The sequence below is a fragment of the Euwallacea similis genome, chromosome 12, assembly GCF_039881205.1.
Source record: "Euwallacea similis isolate ESF13 chromosome 12, ESF131.1, whole genome shotgun sequence".
NCBI classification, from domain to species: Eukaryota; Metazoa; Arthropoda; class Insecta; order Coleoptera; family Curculionidae; genus Euwallacea; species Euwallacea similis.
Window position 1 is genome coordinate 4196992 of NC_089620.1, and position 19727 is coordinate 4216718.

Here is a 19727-nt window from a genome sequence, read left to right on the forward strand (position 1 = left end):
GATTATAATGAAAGTTTATTTAAAGAGCTAGGCATTGAAACGCAAGAAGTAGAGGGGCGTAACTTTTTAGAGATATCTAATATAATAACAAAAAAGTATAGAGAGTTAGCAAGAAAATCTCACTCAGATAAAACAGGAGGAAGCGATGAAAAAATGCAAGCCATTAATGAATATAAGGCAGGACTTTTAAAATATACTAAGCCATTAAGCAATGGGAAAAATTTAATAATTGTTGAGGAAGAGCAAAGATATGTGCAATTAGCTTCACAAGGCCAGAATGATAAGCGCATAAAATGTTTCATTATTTTTGGATTAGTAAACCTATTACTACTCATTTCATCATTAGTGTCGTATCTCTACTTAGGATTTAGGTTATTTAAGGCTGCTAATTTTACCAATGCACCTGGTATTTTGTTTAGTGCTAGTCTAATAACAGCTGTTACAACTTTTTTCTTAACAACTTATCTTACTTTTTCTTTAGTTAAAAAAATTGTAGACCTGCAGAATACTCAACAAGAACAAGGCGAAAACTTAGATCAAGAAGAGCTAAAAGAGGAAATGTTTAAAAGTAGAAAATATAAATTTTTGACTTTCACTTCTCAATATTTATTTTATCTTCCTTGTATTTTGTTGGGTGCTGGTTTGACATTACAATATCAATCTAGTTGTGTAGACAGTAAAATACTCATTGGGTTTGCTGTGGTATTAGGGTGCATTTTATTATTACAGTTAGCAACTGAGATCTACGAGAGAAAGGTTGTAGATCTTGTGAAAACTGAAGGAAGGGGTACTGAACAAAGAGCACCTGTAGGAATGTTAACCGAAAAGCCAAGCAGTACTATAGATCCTGATGGTGCTTTTAACACCTCAGCTCATGAAGTGGGTTGATTATTCTCCGTACTCAAATCTCTAGCTAGGAACAATGAGCCACAGATTAGTATGGTTTTGACGTTTTGGGTAGAGGCTTTTAATATGTGATTTGATATTGCATCGCCAATTGATTCACATTCAACTGCTTTTATTCCTATGTTATTGGCTTTTTCCCTAATCAAATTTGTATTTGTTGCTTTAGGTTCAGACTTAACACAAACCGCACATAGTAGCTTGATATATGGCTTTAAGTGCTCTAAGAACTCTTCCACATTTCTGTTACGAGTAACACCAAAAACCATATAAATACCTTCAGCAAAATTATCTTTTACCCACTGAGATAGTACTCTAGCACCATCATTATTGTGCGCACCATCTAAAAATAATTGCCAATCTTTCGGTAGTAGGAAAATTAAATTACCTTCTTTTATAGACTCTAGCCGTGCAGGCCAATAAGTGCACTGTAAACCTGAAGTGATATCCTCTTCTCCAATATCAAATTCATACTTTCCACTTAAAATACTACATGCTGCAATAGCATTGCCTGCATTAATCACCTGATGATCACCCTTTAAAGATGGCAAAGGAAATTCTATTGATTGAATAGCTGATTGAAAAACCATTTTGTTGTTCTTTTTTTTGCAATTCCATTCAAGGCCTCCTCTATACAGAGGAGATTTCTTATTTATTGCATGGAATTCTAGTGTATTCATTATAGACTTTTTTTGTGGTGCTATTACACAAGGAATATTAGGTTTCATTATTCCAGCTTTTTCACCTGCTATGGTTTCTACAGTAGGGCCAAGATATTCTGTATGATCAAGTGCAATGGAAGTAATGATTGTTAAAATCGGATTATCTATAACATTTGTTGCATCAAGCCTTCCACCCATACCCACTTCAACTAAAGTTATATCGGCTTTATGACGAGAAAAAGCTAAAAAAGCTGCAATAGTTGCAGCTTCAAACAGAGTGATAGGTTGTTCTGCAATTACGGCACGGCATTCTTCTAACAAGCTATATAATTCATTATCGTCGATATAACTGCCTGCAATAACTATTCTTTCATTAAAATTCACCAAATGTGGAGAAGTGTATGCGTGTACCTTATACCCTGCTGCTTGCATTATATATCTTATAAATGCTAGTGTTGAGCCTTTCCCATTAGTTCCAGCTATATGAATTGCGGGAGGCATTTTTTTCTCGGGGTTATCTAGTTTGCTAAGAAAGCCTTTTATGCGATCAAGAGAAAAATCATTCGGCCTGCTACCAAGTGGCTTAGGCCAATGAGGCATATATATCATAGATTATTGTTACATTTTAATTCACCTATCACACTTGCTATGCCATGCGTGTCGATTTTTTCACTAAATTGAGAACGTTGATTAATAGCAATACTTATTCCACTCATTACAACATCACTTATCAAGAAAGAACTGTTATTTTTAGTAACTTTAAAATCAATATTTGTAAATTCTTCATCACCGTAAGAAAATCTTGTGCCAATTAAGCAAGTTTCATCGTCAACTGCTTTTGTACTCATTATGATCATTTCACTATTACTCATGTATTTAGATAAAATTTTAACGCACAAACGTGTAAGATACACTTCATACTCTCTTAAGAAATCTTCCCTTTCCTTCTTGGTAGTCAAAACCCAATATTTTCCCATGACAAATCGAGATATTTCTTTGAGGTTAACATTATTCTGAATGACCTCCTGAAGCTTTTCGTGTACATGCTCTAGGTTTTTTCTATTTCCTTTTGTAGATATGCTGTCTACTTGTTGTTTCATAGTATGCACAAAAATTTTGTGATCTGTACAATTAGTGTAAGCACTTGAAGAAATTACAATAAAAACAATGATAGTTAAAACTTTAGTAATGTTCATAAGATATATTTATTAGCTATGATACTTAGAATGCAAAGTTTAATAAAGATTAAATAATAATCGCTAGCTTTAATATATCTATAGACACACCTTGTATAAATCATCTACAATTAATTAAGGGTCTGTTCTATGCGTTATGAGTTAAGTTAAATTTCCCGAGCGATAATTTCTAGTCAAGGGAATTGCCTCTGCTGGTTTCGTGGAAACTAATATGCGATGCCCACCTTAACTTCAGGTCTCAGGAATCTACTAAGGCTGACGGTAGATACGGATCCTTTTTTGATTGGTACTAAATTTATGCTTCATCAATACAGAGAACAAGGTACCTTCCTATGTTCGCCTAATGAAGTATTCAAAATTGTAATTGATGTTGAAAGGTATCCTGATTTTGTTCCTTGGTGCAAAGCCGTTTATATAAAAGAAAAAATTAACAACCAAATGGTTGTGGATCTCCTCGCAGCTTTTCATGGAATTAAAGGAAGGTACACATCAGAAGTTACTTCTCTTTCTCCAAGTGGAACAAATGAAAGTTGGATAAAAGCTGTATCATCAAATGGAATATTTAAACATCTATACAATGAATGGCAATTCATTCCCATAGATGAAAATAAAACCATGGTAAAGTTTTATATAGAGTTTAAGTTTAAGTCCAACTCATTTTCAACTCTATTAAACTCAGTATATAAATATACACAAAGTAAAATAATTGCTGCATTTAAAGACAGGGCTGAAAGCCTTGCTAAACAAAAGTTACCTTGACATTATTTATATAAATATATAATTTTTTTAGTAAGTTAAGTATTTATATTGTAATGATTTTTAGACTGTTACTTTTATTAATTTTTATAAGTGTTAATTCTTATGCAGTTGTTAACCAACATATTCAAAAAGAAACTAATGAAATAACATCAAAGGAGTTACTATCACTATTACCCGATGATAAATTATTAGGAGATCCAAAAGCACCAATTCTAATGATAGAATATGCTTCATTAACTTGCTATCACTGCTCTCTTTTTCATAAGAATGTTTTTCCTAAAATTAAAGAGAAATATATAGATACAGGTAAGATGTTATATATATTTCGTCATTTTCCTTTGGATTACAGAGGGCTAAAGGCTGCAATGCTAAGTCATTGCTACGAAAAACAAGAAGACTACTTTAATTTTAACAAAGCTGTTTTTAACTCAATAGATTCGTGGAATTACTCCAATTTGAGTGATTTGACTTTACTACAAAGAATTGCTGCACTAAGCAACTTAAAGCAAGATGCATTTAACCAATGCATTAATGATAAGAAAATAATGGATAAAATCGTAAATGATAAATCACTGGCAATTAATAAACTTGGTATCACAGCCACTCCAATATTTTTCATCAAGCTTAACGATGATAAATCATATATAGAGCATAATAAAGTTAAACATGGAGGGTATAAAGAGCTGAAATACTTCACTAATGTGATAGATAAATTATATGGAAAAGCTATAGTGAAGTAATACCACTGTAGCTTACCATATAAAAGACTCTATGCTGAGTCATTGTTTTTCACTACTGTTTGTTGTTTTTTACGCTCAAACTCTCTTTTTTTACTGTGCCAAGTGTAGTAATACATAGCGATTTTATTCTCTATTAATACTATTGTCCCATCATAAAACTGAACCATATCCATAACTTTTCTCTGAGCTTCATCAAAACGTTCTTTATACTTTTCACGATAAGCTGGATTATGTAGTAACATAACCCCTTCATTCTTGTTAGATTTTTTGTTTAACGTTTCAACTTCACCAGCAATAGTATAAGACATATAACCCCCTCTAATTGATTATAAAAATTATATTTTAAAAAGAGAAATGCGCATAAACAATCCCTTTAATTCTAGCATAATAATCGACTGTTTATTATACTAGTTAACTATAGTACGATATATAATAATTTTTGTCACTTAAAATTTTATACTATGAAATAATAACTTAAAATAAATGTTTTTATTATTTTAAACTATATTATTATATTTATAAATTGTGTATGAATTAAGTCTCCCTAATTTATAATATATGCGTAATAATTTTAGTATAAAATTGTCATACATAAGAAATCTATTTGCAAAAGAATATAAAAAAATAGAAGAATATTGTATTCTTGAAAAAAAGCAACATATTCAAATTGGCCCTGAAGAAGGAAAGCTATTAAGTTTATTTATAAAAATCCAAAAAATCAAAAGTATTGTTGAGATTGGCACGTTATACGGTTACTCGTCGATTTGCATGGCAAAAGCTCTACTAAAAGACGGTCATATATATACAATAGAAAATAATCCTCAACACTCAAGAATAGCAAAAAAAAATTTTAGTGCTTTTAATCTAAGTGATAAAATTACTCTAATAGAAGGCGATGCACTGGAAAAAATTAATGAATTATCAGCAAAAGCACCATTTGACATGATATTTATTGATGCTGACAAAAGTAGTTATCCTAAGTATTTAGATTGGGCAGAGTCATACATTAAACAAGATGGGCTAATCGTTGCAGATAACACTCTACTGTTTAACACAGTATTTTTAGAATCGCCTCCAAAAGAAGTATCAGAAAAATCATGGCATGCCATGAGGGAGTTCAATAATAGATTATCAGATGAAAAAAAATATTTCTCTATATTGATTCCAACTGATGAAGGAATGACTATAGCTTTAAAGCTAACATAAGTTAAAAATCAAGGTCAGCATAATGTTTAGGAGGGATTAAACCAGAAATCCTCTCTAATAATATCTCACGAAAACAAGGCTTTGATTTAACAATGGAGTACCATTCTTTTAAAATTTTACTTTTTTCCCATGGAAAACTACTTACATAATCCATTACGGAAATATGCGATGCTAAAGTAATATCAGCTAAAGTGAACTTATCAGTTGCAAGCCAAACGTTCTTGTTAATTAAGTGTTCGATGTATTCCATATGGCAAGGCAGGTTATGCTGAGCTGCATGAAGAAATCTAGAGTCAGGGCTGCGGTTAGTAATTACTTTTTCATTCATAATATACTTAGTAACTTCATTGTAAAATTTGTTATCGAACCAATTGATTAGAGCGCGTATTTTAGACTTAATAATAGTGGATGAACCAAGTAATTTGACGTCGCTATTGTAAGTCTCTTCTATATATTCACAAATGGCATTACTATCCGCTATTACAAAGTTATTATCTATTAACACTGGTACTTGCCCGGTTGGATTGATCTCCATAAATTCATTCCGCTTTTCCCACGGATTTTCATACACTAGATCACAGCCTAATTTTTTTTCTTTTAGAAAAGCTCTAACTTTTCGTGAAAATGGACAAAGAGGAAAATGATATAAAATCATAATGTTCTTCTTTTGTTATACCAATATCCTTTTTTTGTTACTCTATGGCTTGACCTACAACTGTACGAACTTTCTTTGTAGTCCACAGAAGTTTGCGTAGCAGGTAGTGTCATGCAAGTAGCTGACACTGGAATCCAGTTCTTGTTATACAATTGCCTAGTGCGCTCATTTACAGTTAAGTTTTCTGGATCCAAGTAGTCAAGCACTGGGATGACATCCTTTTCGGTAAAAATTGCTCTTATATCACAACATTCATACAGCTGTATGCCTAGGCACTGGGATGACATAAATAAGCGCTGAAATGACATAAATAAACATTGGAGTGACAATCTTGTAGTGACTTGCATGACAACTAACTTTTTTTTTACTTCAAAATAGCACTGTAAAAAATTTAACATATCAAATTATAGAGCTAATATAGGATATACCTTGCTAAATAAAAAAAAAAGTATAATATTTTATAAGGTATGCAGGCAAAAACTCTGTAATTTGGTCAGATCAGAAATGAAGCAGCCATATCAGAACCTTTTTGGGTTGCATACCTATTTCATTATTTGTTTTATCCGAGGCTATGAATATAGCATTAAAACATCGTCCTAGTAGCTTCAAAGATCTAGTAGGTCAAGATATATTAGTGCGTGTATTAGAAAATGCTTTTATTTTAAACAAAATCCCACAATCTATACTGCTCTCTGGTAGTAGTGGAGTTGGTAAAACCACCACTGCAAGGATAATAGCTTTATGTTTGAATTGTTCCCTGGGGCCAATTTTTGAACCTTGCGGATCATGTGAAAATTGTCTAGCAATAAAAAATTCAAGCCATCCAGATGTAATTGAAATCGATGCGGCAAGTCACACTAGCATTGACGATATTAAAGTAATCCTGGGAGATATTTGCTATTCACCTATAAGCTCTAAATTCAAAGTCTACATTATAGATGAAGTACATATGTTATCCAGCAGCGCATTTAACGCATTACTTAAAACCCTAGAAGAGCCACCATCTAGTGTAAAGTTCATTTTAGCAACTACGGAAATAAAAAAGATACCAATAACTATTATTGCACGTTGTCAAAGATTTGATTTACACAACATTCCTGTAGCTAAAATAGTGGAACGTTTAAATAATGTTGCACAAAAAGAGAGTTATTCCATTGAAAAGGGAGCATTAGAATTAATTGCACGACATTCTGGAAATTCAATGCGTAACGCCTTGTTTTTGATGAATCAAGCAGTGCTATATAGCAAAGATGGTGCAATATCCACTAAAAATGTGACAGACATACTTGGCCTAGTGGATAAAGATATTATATTCGATCTATTAGGGGCAATATTAGAAGGTGATTTACAGAAAGCTCTATCAGTGTTTGACAAGGCGATAAAAACAGCAAACCCACTTAGTATTTTTGAAGGTCTATTGCAAACAATTCAGTTAGTATGCCGTTTTTTGATTACAAAAGAGATTGATAATGCAGTTACAGAGCATGAAAAGAATAGGATAAAAGATTTAAGTATAAAGAGATCTTTAATATTTTTTTCGAGATTGTGGAAGATGTTGCTTAAAGGTATTCAAGATGTAAAAACTTCAACATGCAACGATGTTGCTGCTGAAATGATGTTAATTAGCCTCTGTTATCTTTCTGATCTGCCTTCTCCGGAACAGGTGGTCAAAAAAATTCTTTCGCAGAATGCACAGCCGGAAAATACGCGTAATGTAAGAAATGAACAGCAACAAAATTATGATTTTGACAAAGTTTTGCAACTATTAAGGCGGAGTAACCAAATTTATCTTTACAAACAACTGTGTAATAATCTACAATTAATAGATTGTAAACCTGGATATTTAAAATTAAAAGCTGTATCTAAGTTGGATAGTAATTTTTGCAATGATTTAAAAAATTACTTAAACCAGGTGACTCAGCGGGAGTGGGTTATTACAGTTGATACGGGTTATATAAACAGGGAAGTGAGTAATTTAAATTATGCACCTGCAGTTAAGGATATACTTGACACGTTTAAAGGTGCAAAAGTAGTTAATATAGAAAATAAGGAGTAAGTTGTGGATCTTAGTCAAATAATGAAACAAGTGCAAGAGATGCAAAAAAAGCTTGCAGAAGCTCAAGAAAAATATATTGGAAAAGAGTTTCAAGGTATTTCTGGTGGTGGCAAAGTTTCTGTATTAGTGGAAGTCATAAAAATAGGTAGCTATAAAGCTAAAAAGATGAACATAGACTTAGAGCTTATGAGAAATGAGGAAAAAGATATAGTAGAGGATTTAGTAACAGCAGCGTTTAATGATGCCGTTAAAAAAGCAGAAGAAGATATGGCAAATGCAACTCCTGATCTTGCAGGTATGATGGGTTTACCACCTGGGTTTAAACTTCCTTTTTGAATTTATTTCTATACTACTGAAGTTTCTTTTAGTGTAAGTATTTTTTTTCTAATATTTCCAACGCTAGTACTTCTTCATATAATGCACCTATAGTTAGCACAGCCCTACGTCATACCGCCGCGGTATCTCCAGATCCCGCTGGGATGACGGTTGTCGTTTAGCTATAAATATTTAAGAAATTTACCAAACGAAAAAAAAGGCAAAAGAAGCCCTAGTCATTGTCTATTTTCAGTATTGGCGTTTTTTAAGTCTAAAACACTGCAATTTAGCTGCTTTTAAATGCAACTCACCTTAGTTTAAATGTTTAAGAAATTTACTAAGCAGAAAAAAAGGCAAAAGAAATCCCGTGTTAGCTAGTTGTCACTCTCTAATCCTGCAAATTGGCGTACTATACTGTCTTAAACGACTTATAAGCGCGTTTCAGCTTATATAGGTAAAAACCCAGAAATGTTGTGAAGACATAAGGTGCACATAGTGCAAAAAATTAAAAATAAGACGCCAACTACGTTGTTTTCTTGCTGTTTAATCTGCACAGATGAAGATAACTGAATACCTTCAGTTTCATGATAAGGGCGCTGGCGAGGCTTGTCAAGCAAGTTTTTTCGTTTCTATTCCCAATATTATATGGTTATGCAAGAAGTCTATTAATAAAATCTTTGTCTTCTCCTAAAAATTAGTTAAAATGTAGAATATTTTGTGTTATTAAGTTAGCACTTGACTTAACTTTAGTTGTTACTTAGACTGCTAAAGTGGAATTTTAATTTTTTTACGAGGACAATTATGCATTATAAAAAGTTTTTTTCAGCAGCCGCTTTAGCAACGTTGCTAAGTTTATCAAACTCTGCTTTTTCAGATCCTGTTGGTCCAATAAGTGATGAAGAAACTAGCTACTACGTTCGTTTGCAATACAACGGTGAATTTTTACCTCTTTTCACAAAAGTTGATGGTATTACCTATAAGAAAGACAAGAGTGATTACAGTCCATTAAAACCATCTTTTATAGCTGGTGGTGGTGCATTTGGTTACAAAATGGACGACATCAGGGTTGATGTTGAAGGAGTTTATTCATACCTAAACAAAAATGATGTTAAAGATGTAACATTTGACCCAGCAAATACTATTGCAGACAGTGTAACAGCAATTTCAGGATTAGTGAACGTGTATTACGATATAGCAATTGAAGATATGCCTATCACTCCATACATTGGTGTTGGTGTTGGTGCAGCGTATATTAGCACTCCTTTGGAACCCGCTGTGAATGATCAAAAAAGTAAATTTGGTTTTGCTGGTCAAGTAAAAGCTGGTGTTAGTTATGATGTAACTCCAGAAGTCAAACTTTATGCTGGAGCTCGTTATTTCGGTTCTTATGGTGCTAATTTTGATGGAAAAAAAACAGATCCTAAAGATTCAACCAAACAGGTTACTGATGCAGGCGCATACAAAGTTCTTTACAGCACTGTTGGTGCAGAAGCTGGAGTAGCGTTTAATTTTTAGTCTATCTCAGTCTTGTTATCCCAGTGGGTTTTTTCTTGTCATTCAAGTAGCATGACACTGGGATCTAGAAAAAGAAATGTGGATTCCAGTGTCAAGGCACTGGAATAACACTATTTGCTATGTGTTTAAGCTATAACGTTCACCATTGTGTTGATAGAATATCATCTAAAGTTACATAATATTATCCAATTAGCTAACACTGCGGCCTACTGTCTCCAAGAAATTAGATGGAAAATTTGTACTTTTTTCAAATCAAAGCTTGAATTTTTGCTGGAAAATCAATATATTATATGCATGAAGTTTTAATTTAAGTTGTTATGTTGACCTCAATGGCAAACTTATGTGTCGATAGCAGAACCAATCTCATGCAATATATTGCTAGGGTGCAAAAATTTCCTATGCTGTCTCAAGAGGAAGAGGTACGATTAGCAAAAAATTGGAACCAATATAAGGATGTTTCTTCTGCTCATGAATTGATTACCAGCCATTTGAATTTGGTAGTGAAAATTGCAATGAAATTCAAAAATTATGGACTATTGTTGATGGACCTGGTCATGGAAGGAAATATGGGTTTAATGCATGCAGTGAAAAAGTTTAATCCTGATTTAGGGTTTCGTTTTTCAACTTATGCGGTGTGGTGGATTGAAGCTTCAATAAAAGACTTTATATTGAAATCTTGGTCGTTTGTGAAAATAGGTACAACGCAAGCACAAAGAAGATTGTTTTTTAGTTTACGTAAAATAAAAAAAAGAATTTTACAGTATACAAACAGGGAAACCTTAAATAATGAAGAAATAAAAGCAATATCTAATGAGCTTTCTGTATCCGAAGGAGACGTTCTGCAGATGAATTACCGTATGGCTTGTAAGGATCAGTCGCTAAACGATTGCATAAAAATAGGTGATGACTCTAAAAGGGAGTTACAAGATATGATCCCATGTAACTTGGTCAGTCAAGAAGTAACCTATCAGAATCATGAAGAAAAAGAATTAAAAGAAACAATTTTAAACAATGCACTAGTAAGCCTCAACGAAAGGGCAAGAGACATTTTTATCAGTAGATATTTGTCTGAAAACATTCAAACTCTGGATGAACTTAGTAAAAAATATTGTGTTTCAAGAGAAAGAATAAGGCAGTTGGCTGAGCAGGCGATGGCTAAGGTAAAACAATATATACAATCTGAAAGTTTGAAATTTGGTTTGCATGCGTAGTTTTTTTATATTTCTAATATTTTTTTCGATAGGCGCTTTTGCATCGGTTAGTGATGTACAATTGAAGGAAAAATATAAAGATTGGCTCGTGTATACTGCATTGGAAGATGGAGAGAAAGTATGTTATATTGTATCCTATCCTAAAAAAAAAAGCGAATATTATACAACCAATCGCAAGCCGTATGTAATGGTTAGTTATGTTGATAAAAAAGCAGATGAGGTAAGCGTTACCTCTGGTTTTCAGTATGATAAGGAGCCTGTAGCTCTCAATATCGACAAAAAAATTAAATATACACTGCCCATAATACAGGGAAGTTTTGCGTGGGCAGAGCATACAAAAATAGATCAAGATCTCATTCTAAAAATGAAGCAGGGATTATCAATGGTAGTTAATGGAAAAACAAAAACAGTGACCATTGATGATACTTATTCCCTACTTGGTTTTCAAAAAGCGTATCAAAAAATGCATGATTTATGCCATACAAGGTAAATTATTGTAACAGAATACCCAGCTATAGTATAAACTAGACTACTCTTTCAATGGAAATGTAAATAGCACTTTACTTTATATGGGATGTGGATATCATTTAAAATATATTTTTGAGAGTTAGCAATGTCAGAGGTTGCAGGTGTAGATACAGAAATCAAAAAGCAAAATTCTGTGTGCGAGCAGATGCGTTTTAGCGTGAGCCGCACAAGTCTTTTAAATACATTATCCAGAGTCAGTGGAGTGGTTGAAAGGCGTAATGCAATAGATGTTTTGGCGTGTATAAATATCAAAGCACAACACGGCAGCATAAAATTAATGGCAACTGATCTTGACATTTCAATGTTTGCCTCACTTGCTGCAACCGTATTAACAGAAGGAGAAGTAAAAATTTCAGCGCATACTTTACATGACATAGTGAAGAAGTTACCCGCTGATTTGGATGTCAATTTTGAAGTAAACAACCAAGGAAAATTATTGATGTCTTGCGGAAATGCAAACTTTTCTTTACCGAATGTAGTTTCAAGCAGCTTTCCTGCTCTTGAAGAAGACAATTATAAACATGATTTTACTCTACTAAATACAGACCTGATAGACTTATTAACTAAAACAAAATTTGCTGTATCACTAGATGATACAAGGTATAATTTAAATGGAATATATCTACATACAGATGAGCAATTTCTGTACTGCGTTGCAACTGATGGCCATCGTTTATCATGTATAAAGAGGCCAAAGCCTGGGAACATCAATGGCGAATTTGGTGTGATCATTCCACGTAAAACTGTTATGGAGCTGTTAAAAATATTGGACGATTGTAATGAAATTAAAGTAGAACTCTCAGACAGAAAAATCAAGTTTACATGCGGTGAATATATTCTAATATCAAAATTAATAGATGGAACTTTTCCAAATTATAAAGCAGTTATTCCAGCATCTCAAGATAAGCATATGATTATTGAAAGTAAAAAACTTTCAGACGTTATAGATCGAGTTTCCGTTGTTGTATCTGATAAAGTAAAATCTATTAAATTCTCACTACAAGAAAAGCTGCTAACTCTGCATTCAAACTCCCAAGAGTGCAGTGATGCAACTGAATCCATAGAAGTGGACTACAATGAAGCCCCTATAGAAATAGGGTTCAACTCGCGTTATTTACTTGATGTTCTATCCTGCATAAAAAATAAATGTAAGTTTAGCTTAGCCGATGGTAATAGTGCTACAATTATCACTGATGAAGACGATTCAAGTGCATTATATGTAGTAATGCCAATGAGAACTTAAACTCGTCATCTCGCTGCTTGTTAGCGGAATCTGGAGATACCGTGGCGGTATGGCACTTATTTCACTAGCTTTTATTAAATTAGTAATCTATCTTTACCAAATATAAGCCAAAAGGTGGTGCAGTAACTCCAGCGGCACTTCTTTTGCATTGGTTTAATATATTTAGCATTTCTTGCGGATTGGTTCTATTTTTTCCAAATTCAACTAAAGTACCCACAATAATCCTCACTTGGTTATGTAAAAAGGAAATAGCAGATATTTTGATGTGTATATGATTCCCATTTTGTATTATATCGATATCATCAATTGTTCTTATCGGATTTGCGGCTTGACAATCTTTTGAACGGAAACTTGAAAGGTCATGTTTTCCAAGTAGATGTTTAGCAGCTTCACGCATAATATTTACATCAAGTGGGCTAAACACTTGCCATACATAACCCGTCTCCAGAGCGGCAGGAGCATAGCGATTAACTATTCTATATTCGTAATATCTTTTTTTTGCTGAAAACCGTGCGTGAAACGCATCATCTACAACTTTTGCATTAAGCACGACTATAGGAATTGATTTTAAATGATAGTTTATTGCATTCCTTATTCTATAAAGCTCAAATTCCTTTTCCATATCAAAATGAGCAACTTGTCCTAAAGCATGAACTCCTGCATCAGTCCTGCCACCACAGTACAAAGTAACTTTCTCACCACTAAAATTAAATATAGCATTTTCTATCTTCTCCTGGATTGAGTTAGCAGAGTGTTGCTGTTTTTGCCAACCAGAGAAATTACTACCATTATATTCTACCGTTATTTTGTATCGCACTGCATTACATCAAGCTCTATCTAAAATAGTCATTTTCTATCTTAACATAATTTATGGTCAAGCCTACAGTGCTGCCACTCCCATAAAGTAGTTCGTCCAATCTTAAATCTTGCTGCCACTGCTTCTCTGCTTTCTCCTTCGTCTAGCGCCTCCATTGCTTTTTTTCTTAAATCAATAACTATATGCTGCTGGCATTCAACCTCCTTATCATTATCTATCCTTATCACATCCGGACTTCTATGAAAAGAGCTATAAATCGTGAAAAAGAACTGCTCATTAAGTGCTATTTGCTTAATAAATTTACTGACATTGGTATGGCTAAATTCGAAATGGCTACATGAATTTATCGTAAATTATTACCGTATAAGGTACGATGCGACAAAGCCATCCCAGTGTCAGCTACTCGGATGACACTGTCATAAAGGAACCAGTGTTAGCTACTTGGATGACAACCATTGTGCTTGAGGCAAAATTGACTATCACTTCTTTTTATAGAGCTTGCTCCAAACTTTGTTGTTAGTTAATACAAAAAACACCGTTAAAATTATAAAATACGCCACTACTTTTAATCCAAGTTTATGCCGGCGCTCTAATTCTGGCTCTGCTGCCCATTGTAAAAAATTTATCACATCATACGCCATATTTTCAACTGTGGCTTGCCTTGCACCATCATATTCCACCATTCCTTCAGAAAGTGGTGGCGCCATAGCTAATCTGCCTGTTGGAAAATACGAATTAAAATATAAATCATTTTCATCGTGTTCGCCGTTTTGATAGCCTGTTAACAATGAATAGACATAATTTGCACCATCATGCCTTGCTTTAATAATTAATGATAAGTCTGGTGGGACTGCACCATTGTTGCTTGCTGCAGCTGCTTCTTTTGTATCAAAAGGTGCAATAAAATAATCCGAAGGTATTCCAGGTCTATCGAACATTTCACCCAAATCATTTGGGCCATCTTTAACTTGATAAGAAGCTGCAATCTGTTTTACATCTTCTTCAGAAAAACCAACATCTTGCAAATTACGAAATGCTACCCTATTCATTGAATGACAAGCAGCACAGACTTCTTTATACACTTTATAGCCACGCTGAATTGACTCTCTATCGAAAGATCCGACAATTCCATCAAATTTCCAGTCTATTTTCTTATTTGGTGATGATTTAAATTCTTCTGCAGATATAAGACTAGATAGAAATAACATGCAGAAGATTGCAAATACATTAGATCCCATGCATAACCACTGTTTTAGTAAATTTCGAATTGATGTCATGCAAGTAGCTGACACTGGAATCCAGCTTATTTCATCACTGACATTATGGTTATCATGCACTCCTAGAATCTGTTGTCCATTGTATGATTTGTAAGTATTTTTATATCTGGATCCCAGTGTCAAGCACTGGGATGACAACGGAAGATAGTGGAATGACACTGTGTGTTGTATACAACGTTCATACAGTTGTGTACATGATGCTGGAATCCATTTATTTTTTTTCTGGATCCCAGTGTCAAGCACTGGGATGACAAAAGAGGGCTCTGGGATGACAGAAGAGAGTTCTGGGATGACAGAGAATTTTGTAAGAGATCTGCTTTGAATTGACATCACCTCATCTCCGGCACAGAATCACTTAAGGTTTTTGGTGGTTCTTTTGGCTTTTCATACTTACTAAGCAGTGGTAAAACTATCACAAAGTATGCAAAGTAATAAAGAGTAGATAGCCTACTCATAGTGATGTAAGGCTCTTTCACCTCTTGTCCTCCAAGCCAGGCAAGAAGTGCAAAATTTATTGCAAAAACCCAAAAAAATTTCTTGAATACCGGGCGATAAGCACCACTTTTAACTTTTGATCTATCAAGCCAAGGTAACAAAAACCACACTAAAATAGATGCAAACATGGTAAGCACACCAGTAAGTTTATCTGGAATTGAACGTAGCATTGCATAAAAAGGTAAAAAATACCACTCTGGCACTATATGTACCGGAGTGACCATAGAGTCAGCTTCTATATAATTGTCTGGATGTCCAAGATAATTAGGAGCATAGAAAACAAATGCAAACAAAACTACAAAAAATAGACCAAAAGTTATGCAATCCTTGACTATATAATAAGGATAGAGAGGAATGGTATCCTTATCTGATTTTACCTCCACTCCACTTGGGTTACCAGAGCCAAACCTATGCAGAGCTATCACATGAAGCATAGCTAAAGCAATAATAACAAAAGGCAGAAGATAATGCAGAGCGAAAAAACGGTTAAGAGTTGGATTATCAACGGAAAAACCACCCCATAACCATATAACTATTTTATTGCCAACTAAAGGTATAGCAGAAAATAAGTTGGTTATAACTGTTGCACCCCAGAAACTCATTTGTCCCCAGGGAAGAACATATCCCATAAAGGCAGTTGCCATCATTGCAAAAAATATAAATATACCAACAAACCACACCATCTCTCGTGGTCTCTTGTAAGATCCGTAATATAATCCACGCATTATATGAATATAAACTACCATAAAGAAAAGTGATGCTCCAACAGCGTGAGTGTAGCGTATTAACCACCCGTAATTCACATCCCGCATTATGCGCTCTACACTATTAAACGCATAATCAACATGCGGAGTGTAGTGCATAGCAAGAAATATACCTGTTATTATTTGTAAAATTAGCGCTATACCAGCCAAAGAGCCAAAGTTCCAAGCATAATTTAAGTTTTTTGGTACTTGATAAGAAGCGGTGTGTTTTAGAAAAGAAAATATAGGCAGTCTATATTCTATCCACCCTAATATGCCTTTTTCTTCTTTTATTACTTCTTTTTTGTTATCTTCCTGCATAACTTAAACCTTTCTGAACACATGTCCATTGCTACTTTTATCTTATTTTTTTATTGTAGCAACTTATCCTTTACGCACAAATAAAAACTTTAAAGCAATATTAATTACCTCTTCAGCAACCTGTCACGTGCTGCGTTTAACTTTTGTGCAAAATATTCCGAGCCTCCCTTATCTGGGTGAACTAATTTCATTAAATTTTGATATGCTTTATTGATTTCATTTTGACTTACCTCAGGATTAAATCCAGTTATCTAAGTGGAGAAAGTCACCTCTCCCCACTCGACTTCAAAACCGGACTAGTGACTTTCACCACATCCGGCTTCTCTCTAACTTGGTGTTTGTCATACGTACTTCTCCATGTAATTAACATTTCAAAGCTTGGTAAATTTGTTTTTATAGCTTAAATACAGCATTCTCTATATTACTAGAGAAGTCGTATTCATACATACCTAACACTTAATGTTGGCTCATAACATATTAACCACTACTCACAACTTTACCTTCCAAATTACAGTGTCCACGTCAGCATATCCTAAACATTACTTTAGGCCTTGGCTTCTTAGACAATCCCTCATTATAGGTGCATACGGGTGGCTCCCTGCTTAAAGAATAAGAGCATCTATAATGTTACTCCGTTCCATGAAATTGTTTCATGTTAGACTTAGGTTCCAACTTTTTGCCGGGAGATGGGAAACATCTTAATCAGACCAGTCAAGTTCTAATTATCCACTTTCTCCGTACCTTTTGGTCTATGCGTTAACCAACCTTATTTCGCATATCGTTCGTTACGACAATTCAGGCATTGGTTCCTCTCGTAACCATATCTAACTCTGTTTGCAGGGATTCACTATAAGGTTTAGTGTTACCTGCTTTTATCTCATGCTTGCATCCTAGAGGTTGCCACTCTCTAAAATGTGAGACATACATTACCCACGATGTCTAGGGAAGATGGAATTTTACCATCACAAAATCACGACTTTCGGGTCGCACCAACTGTACGAACATTCATTCTTGAAGGTAAACTGCACAGCAAATGGTGTCATTCCAGTCTGGAACCCAGCCTTGCCGTAATCTCATCAAGAACGTTGTGTTTTAACATAAGATCAGCCACTTTTATGCTTACCAACTTAGTGCCCAATCAAAATTCCTGGATCCCAGTGTCTGGGCGCTGGGATGACATCCTTCTGGTAGGCTCAAATTGTAATGTTCGTACAGTTGGTGCGACCCGAAAGTCGTGATTTTGTGATGGTAAAATTCCATCTTCCCTAGACATCGTGGGTAATGTATGTCTCACATTTTAGAGAGTGGCAACCTCTAGGATGCAAGCATGAGATAAAAGCAGGTAACACTAAACCTTATAGTGAATCCCTGCAAACAGAGTTAGATATGGTTACGAGAGGAACCAATGCCTGAATTGTCGTAACGAACGATATGCGAAATAAGGTTGGTTAACGCATAGACCAAAAGGTACGGAGAAAGTGGATAATTAGAACTTGACTGGTCTGATTAAGATGTTTCCCATCTCCCGGCAAAAAGTTGGAACCTAAGTCTAACATGAAACAATTTCATGGAACGGAGTAACATTATAGATGCTCTTATTCTTTAAGCAGGGAGCCACCCGTATGCACCTATAATGAGGGATTGTCTAAGAAGCCAAGGCCTAAAGTAATGTTTAGGATATGCTGACGTGGACACTGTAATTTGGAAGGTAAAGTTGTGAGTAGTGGTTAATATGTTATGAGCCAACATTAAGTGTTAGGTATGAATGAATACGACTTCTCTAGTAATATAGAGAATGCTGTATTTAAGCTATAAAAACAAATTTACCAAGCTTTGAAATGTTAATTACATGGAGAAGTATGTATGACAAACACCAAGTTAGAGAGAAGCCGGATGTGGTGAAAGTCACTAGTCCGGTTTTGAAGTCGAGTGGGGAGAGGTGACTTTCTCCACTTAGATAACTGTGTCACGCACTGGGATGACGGGAGAGAGGACACCATATGTTTATTTGATCAACAAATAAACACTAACAAATAAGATACACACCACATTTAAGCTGTGGTGTGTATTAGCTGGTTAGAAAGAAAACTTCACACCAGTGAGCAGAAGAACTCCTTGGTTAGAAGGTACATCAGCATCATTTTTATCTTTCATCACACCTTTTTCGTCAGTCATAAAATAATGGAGAGCTGCATAAGGAACAAATTTGCTCTTACTGCATGCAGGAGAAAGATCATATTGAACGCCAAGTGCACCATCGTGAAGCATATCTCCATCATTCATTCTACTGCCAAAGTATGTCAAGCTTGTGTAGATATTCTCATATTGATAGCCAACACCTGCAGTCCAGTACATAGTGTCTTTACCATCTCCTACAAATTGATCTTCTAAGCCTTTCACTCTTTTACCATCATCGGTAGTGGTACCACTACCAATTTTGCTGTATTCACCATTATTGCCTAATTTTTCAATATCTTTTGGTTGACCAGATTTGCCCAAATATGCAAAAGAAGCAGCAAATTTTACACCTTGATCTTCATTAATCTTATAATCAGCACTTGCACCTAAATTAATACCTGCCAGGTTATTGTATTCTATGAACTCATTATAAAGATGCTTACCTTTATTTGGTTCTTTTGCTTGACCATACTCACCAACCACAGAAGTTTTAACTTTTATGTTATGTTTACTAAAGTCATATTCATATGATGCACCAGCACTTATTATGTGCTCATAGTCTGGCCCAACATGTCTTAGCGTCTCCTCATGTTTTATCCCCGTTACCTTATCACTTGAATCTTTGAGAAGATCTGGAGCTATTTCTTTTACAACGGATAAACCACTATCATAGCGAGGTGAGTAGCTAATACCAAATCTTGCACCCATATAATTTGGTGAGTAGTAAGCAGCTCTAAACGGCAGTGTAGTCATAACATCTTTGTTGTACTTCCCTGCCATACGGAAGGAGAGTTTTTCACTCTCGCTTGAGAAGCTTTCAGTGTAAAGACGTGGTGTTACGTAAAATGGAAAATTTGCAGCACTTCCTTCTAAATTCACTTTTCTGAACCAGTCGCTATCTGCAGCC

At 34.6% G+C, this 19727-nt stretch overlaps 5 protein-coding genes across 5 annotated transcripts; 4 read left to right on the forward strand and 1 right to left on the reverse strand.

Moving 5' to 3' along the window:
* Positions 1–872: 872 nt before the first annotated feature.
* Positions 873–2066, reverse strand: LOC136412410 (dihydrofolate synthase/folylpolyglutamate synthase-like). Its single transcript, XM_066395467.1, has one exon. It carries the CDS (start codon positions 2064–2066, stop codon positions 873–875), a length of 1194 nt encoding a protein of 397 aa, XP_066251564.1.
* Positions 2067–6692: 4626 nt separating this feature from the next.
* On the forward strand, positions 6693–8177 carry LOC136412411 (DNA polymerase III subunit gamma-like). The gene has a single exon (XM_066395468.1). The coding sequence runs from the start codon at positions 6693–6695 to the stop codon at positions 8175–8177; it is 1485 nt and encodes a 494-aa protein (XP_066251565.1).
* A 21-nt stretch (positions 8178–8198) lies between these two features.
* On the forward strand, positions 8199–10007 carry LOC136412412 (uncharacterized). The gene is made up of 2 exons (XM_066395469.1): positions 8199–8494; positions 9254–10007. Exons 1-2 carry the CDS (start codon positions 8199–8201, stop codon positions 10005–10007), a joined length of 1050 nt encoding a protein of 349 aa, XP_066251566.1.
* Positions 10008–10336: 329 nt separating this feature from the next.
* Positions 10337–11218, forward strand: LOC136412414 (RNA polymerase sigma factor RpoH-like). Its single transcript, XM_066395470.1, has one exon. It carries the CDS (start codon positions 10337–10339, stop codon positions 11216–11218), a length of 882 nt encoding a protein of 293 aa, XP_066251567.1.
* A 613-nt stretch (positions 11219–11831) lies between these two features.
* On the forward strand, positions 11832–12989 carry LOC136412415 (beta sliding clamp-like). Its single transcript, XM_066395471.1, has one exon. It carries the CDS (start codon positions 11832–11834, stop codon positions 12987–12989), a length of 1158 nt encoding a protein of 385 aa, XP_066251568.1.
* Positions 12990–19727: the final 6738 nt, after the last annotated feature.